The sequence below is a fragment of the Brassica oleracea genome, chromosome C2, assembly GCF_000695525.1.
Source record: "Brassica oleracea var. oleracea cultivar TO1000 chromosome C2, BOL, whole genome shotgun sequence".
NCBI lineage: Eukaryota > Viridiplantae > Streptophyta > Magnoliopsida > Brassicales > Brassicaceae > Brassica > Brassica oleracea.
In genome coordinates this window covers 45881641-45887107 of record NC_027749.1, presented here as the reverse complement: position 1 = coordinate 45887107, position 5467 = coordinate 45881641, and the positions used below count along the sequence as shown (strand labels likewise).

The following is a 5467-nucleotide window of genomic DNA, read 5'->3' as shown; positions in this document are numbered from 1 at the left end:
AAAAGATCCTGCAATATACTAGTATCCCTCAGCCATCACTCTACACCATCACCAAACTCCAACCATAAGTTCTATTTATTACTTACACAACCATACTCTAACCTAAACATTTATTACACCATCGACTTCAATTCAAACTACAACTAAAAGACTAAAATCAATCTAGCGGATCAAAGAAGGAGACTTTCGATTTACCTTTATCTCCTCGCTGTACAGAACGTGAGCAGAGCAACTACTCCTCTCCTTGGAACCATTGATCCTTGCACAATTCCGTAAACAATGTCAGTAAATAAACGCAGTCCAAGTTAAGAATTGAAGTCAAAACGGTCCCAGACAAAATTTTCAACCTTTGAATCGAGCTTAAGAAATTTCGAACCATAACATAAAGTTCGAACCTTTGATTTAACATTGAAGTTCCTTTTGAAAAAAGAAAGAATCTCTCCAGTAACTTGCTTCGGTTCCTTCTTTGATTTTTTTTGAGAGAAGAACCCACAGTATCTCCTAAATATATTAATTGAGTCAAACAATCGACAAGAACAAGAATGGCCAAAATCAAAGACATGCAAAGACACTGAAAGAAAAAAAAATAATCTAAAATTGAGTTTACCTTTCGATTGCAATCACCAGCAACTGGAGATTTTCATCCTCGGGTAGATCCACAGATTTTATCCGTCGAGGATAGCCGCCGTGATTCTTTGACCTTAGCCACCGAGATTCGTCGAGAGGAGCCAGCGAGAATCGATGAGGAGATCCACCTGATTCCGTCGAGGAGAGTAACCGATATTTTTCCTCGATCAGAACCAACAATGCTCCAACATCGATCAGAACCAACGACGCTCCAACATCGATCAGAACCACCGCCGAGATTCATCCTCCATCTCACCTCCTCTCTCTTTCGTCCAAGAGAGAAAGAACAAAGACACAAAAACGGTTCGGCTTTTGTTTTCTCTCAAGACTGACGGCTTATCACGTCTCGCCACGCGTCACAAAGACCCGGTGCTTCCTGCGCTTAATTAAGACTCAGCTCTTAACTAAATCCCTTTTTTCCATTTAATTTAATTGCTTATTAGACTAAGAATTAGTGTTAAGATCCTGCAATGCACATGCTCTTAGTTCGCTATCAGTGCACTGAAGAAAATTAGAGAAACAAGGAGTGAATAAACCGAGGAATAAGATCAGATATTTTGGTTAAGAAAAGATGTTGTACACTCTTGAAACCCAAAATATTATGGCTGCAACTGGAATGCTGCCATTTAGCGAAATAAAATTGTTTGGAACGCTTCTGATTCCATAGAATTCCTTTAAAAATTCATCAGTTACAATGAAATGTTGTTTATAACAATTTCACTTATACTATTTTGGAATGAAACAGAAAAAACCATTTGTAAAATCTATTCGATTTATTCAGGATCTAAAAATTTCTTGGATCAATGGAATGCATTATTCCATTAATAAAGTCAGTTTTTATTCCACTTCATCCATCATTCCATTTTTTTTCTATTCCACAGACAATCAGTCATATTATTCAGCATATTCCATGTAGAAAAAACCAGTTAGCCTATATGTTAAATAATTTTTATTTTATTTTTTAATATCAAATACATAGAAAGTGGGTTGATCTTCATTAAGAGAGCATGCATCGAAAAAGGCAGAGCTCAATATAACTGGTATGTTGGTGTGATATATGCAAAAAAAAAATGTAAAACAAAAAAAAGTGTAAAGATAACTACTAGCACACCACATATATACACAAATTAACCATTAGTCATGGGAAAAGAATAAAGAGTAAACCCTAATCCCGAAAACACAAGAAATATATATGAAGAAGGTGAGTTTCTTCACTAAGGATCTATGGGAACCTTCACTGGTTTGGCCTCAATCTAGACGGTCAAGTAATTGTTGTGTCCTACGATTTCTATGGTTCTGATCATCCATGCCGAGTTATACCGTTCCCTGATTTAAAAAAAAGAACCCAAGTTCAGAAGATCTTGCACAACTTCTGGAGGTAGTCTCATGTATATGAACATATTCTCCGAAAATGTGCACCACAAGCTAATTGTATGGAGGCTAATGAACCGTGAATGGCAGCTAGTATCTGTACTGATGGGTTTCGATTATCTTCCCCTTACCCTGGCGATAAACCCTTTTGATGGTAATGCATTGTACATGTGGAGTCAGATGCAAGATTCTTTGGCATCTATTAACTTGGGCAATGGGAGTTTTGAGCTTCACAATGAGCTGGAACGGAGCAAGGATGGTCAGACTTTGAGTTCTGTTCAATGCAATGGAGAAATGGACACAATGCAATGCCTCTCACAATCACATTTCTCGATGTTTGTTTTTCCACACCATTATTCCAAGAGTTTATAGATATTCCTAGAGGTTTCACTTGGTTAATTTCTACTTTTGTTTTCCCTTATTGATGTTAATTCTCTATCCAAAAAAAGAAGAATTAGGATGGTTTACCTAGGTACATCTTATCACTAAAAGCATTTTTAATGTAAATGCTTAAAGGAGTGCTTAGTGGTGGGGTCCACCATAAAAGAGGAAGAAGGGGTGCCAAAAATGCCAGATTTAACATCGATGCTTGTACTGTTTCGCGGACTCCACTGACACATGGCGGCTCGCGATTGGTTCATTTTTTTTTAATCAGAGAGAAAACAAAAAAAACAAAAAAAAATTAAACACCGCATATGGGGTGTCAGGGTTAATGGTTAGTATCTAAAAATACTCTATTTGTTTCCTTATCCATGAAGCTAATACGACGTAAACAGATTCCATTATTATATCTTAAAGGTAAAGTACAAAAGAAAACTACATAAACATAGAAACAACAGAGTGAAAAATCATAAAACGGAGTAGTGTATACTACTGTTTATTTTAGGGAAAAACTTTGGTATACACGCATACTCATCCGCAGGTAAAACCTAACTCGGAAAGTATTTTGTTTTAGAGAAATATTCAAACTCCATTTCAACCTTCAATGTATCATTGTCCATAACTTACCTTGTTTAGGAGAGTTAAGGAGTGTAGAGTTGTCTATTTCGTGTTTCAAAAAAAAAAAGTCATGTTTCCAATAAACCTTACTTTGTTTCTCCACATGGTTAGAATCTTTCTGGTTCATGATTCCAACAAACCACTTATCAGGAACTCACCAGTTTCTTCCTCCAATGGTAAACTCATCCGATAAATAGAACTGTTTCTCTAGTGACGAGAAGCTTGTGATTTCCCATTTGTAAAACCGATTATGCAAATTCTCAGTGAAGGAGAACACTTCCCATTTGTTAAAAGTTTCAGTGACCAACACGTCAACACCGAACAAAATTTGGCCTTTGTCGAAAAGGTAACCGTTACCGGGATTGGCTATCTCGTCATAGGATTTAGTCCGAGGCTGTCCCCAATAGGGTTTGAAGAGAAAAAAGCGTTTTGCGTCCGTCTCTGTGGACCAAACATACGTTTCAGTTTGAGCAACCATCAAAAGTTCGATCATCTAGACCAACTCCTCGGTATAATATTTCATTTTTAGTGCAAACTTTATGTTTGAACTTATGTGTGTAATGGTCTCGATGTAATGTTTTTATTTTTAGCACAAATTTACGTTTGAAAATGAAAAGACAAACATAATGTACCTTGATAAGTCAAGTACTTGTTCTCTGTGAATTTATGAGAATTAATGAGAGTTTATGAGAATTATTTGAGAGATTTTGGTGATGAACTAAGAGAGATATGTGAGGGAATCCAAAAGAGAAAGATAAGAATATTTGAGGAACATTTGAGGAACATTTTTTTTATATTGATTTAGTGTATACAATAGTTACATAAATAGATCTAGCAAGGAGAATAAGACAATGAGAATGAATAAACAAATGGAGATGAATAAACTAATGAAGACCAGATCTGAGAAAGTCACTTTCGGATAGTGACAACTCTCTTCTCTCTTCTTTTCTTAGCATATCATGTGACTTTAGCTTGTTTCCACACTCCAACAGCTCTATCCAGTTGTCTCCACTTGTTTGAATTCGTTCAAGACTTCAGGAAAGATATTTAAATCAGTCTCACACCTTTCCTTGCTTCAGTTTTCCTGTCCATGATTTCTTGTCCATCATTTTATGTCCATGATTTTCTGTCCATGATTTCATGTCCATGATCTCCTGTTCATGATCAATCAGGTTCTTCATGTCTTTACTCTTGCTCTTTATTCTCTTCATGTCAACACTCTCCCTCAAGCTTGACCATAGGGACTTGGTCAAGCTTGGAAACCATGAAGCATTCCCTCATTAAAACCTTTACTTGGAAAAACCACTTGAGATAAAAAACCAAGCAGAGGAAAAAGAGTAGAACACTTCATGGCAAGAGGATCAGTGACAAGAGAGGTCTATGAGTCCAAGCTTACGATGAATGAACTCAAAAACCTTGCTGCTAGCTGCCTTGGTGAATATGTTAGCTAGTTGATCTTCACTTCTTGTGTAGCATGGAAGAATCACTTGCTGTTCCACTGCCTGTCTCACCTTGTGGCAGTCCACTTCTATGTGTTTTGTCCTCTCATGAAAGACTGAGTTGGATGCAATGTGTATTGCTGCCTGGTTGTCACAATGCATAGTCATTGGTGTGTTGATCTCAATACCCAAGTCCCTTAGCAGTCCCTTGATCCATATAAGCTCACTTGTGAGCTTCTTCATTGATCTGTACTCTGCCTCAGCACTTGAGCAAGACACCACCTTCTGCTTCCTGCTCTTCCATGTGACCAGGTTTCCTCCAATGAAGGTGCAGTAGCCTGTAGTTGATCTCCTATCAACTCTGTCTCCAGCCCAATCAACAGCACAATATCCAACAACTTCAGTACTCTTGTTACATGCCATCCATACTCCTTGTCCAGGCGCCTCTCTTATCCTTTCCACCATATTCCAATGATGCACCTTAGGAGCTCCCATGTGTTGACTCACATAAAAGCAAACATCTGGTCTGGTGATGGTTAGATAGATGAGCTTGCCCACCATTCTTCTATACTTCTTGATATCTCCAAATGGTGTAGACTCATACTCCCCCTCTCTCAGAACCTTGTATCCTTCTTCTAATGGAGTCTTGGCCTTTTTACTCCAAAGGTTTCCTGCCTCATTTAAAATATCAAGTGTGTACTTCATTTGAGATAAGAATAACCCCTCTTTAGAGCGGCATATCTCAATCCCAAGGAAGTAATTCAACTCTCTCAAATCTTTGATATCAAAGGTATTTTTAAGAAATGTTTTAGTTGAGAGAATACCTTCCTTGTTGCTACTAGTGATAATAATGTCATCCACATAGACTAAGATGACCACAATACCTTGCTTACTAGTTAATGTGAAGAGGGTGTGATCAGCTTCTGACTTTACAAAGCCTCTTTCATTGAGGGTGGTGCTCAACTTATTGTACCAAGCCCTTGGAGATTGTTTCAAACCATAAATTGCCTTCTTTAATCTGAGAATATTTC

At 37.5% G+C, this 5467-nt stretch overlaps 1 protein-coding gene across 1 annotated transcript in view; it reads right to left on the bottom strand.

The window, feature by feature from the left end:
• Nucleotides 1-2927: 2927 nt before the first annotated feature.
• Nucleotides 2928-5467, bottom strand: part of LOC106324385 (ubiquitin carboxyl-terminal hydrolase 13-like) — a 7501-nt gene continuing 4961 nt past the window's right edge. Inside the window, exons 4-6 of the mRNA XM_013762362.1 lie at nucleotides 3630-3651; nucleotides 3156-3438; nucleotides 2928-3000 (exon numbers count right to left, since the gene is read on the bottom strand). Of these exons, the coding sequence (XP_013617816.1) occupies nucleotides 2928-3000; nucleotides 3156-3438; nucleotides 3630-3651 (378 nt within the window). The remainder of the gene's footprint in view (nucleotides 3001-3155; nucleotides 3439-3629; nucleotides 3652-5467) is intronic.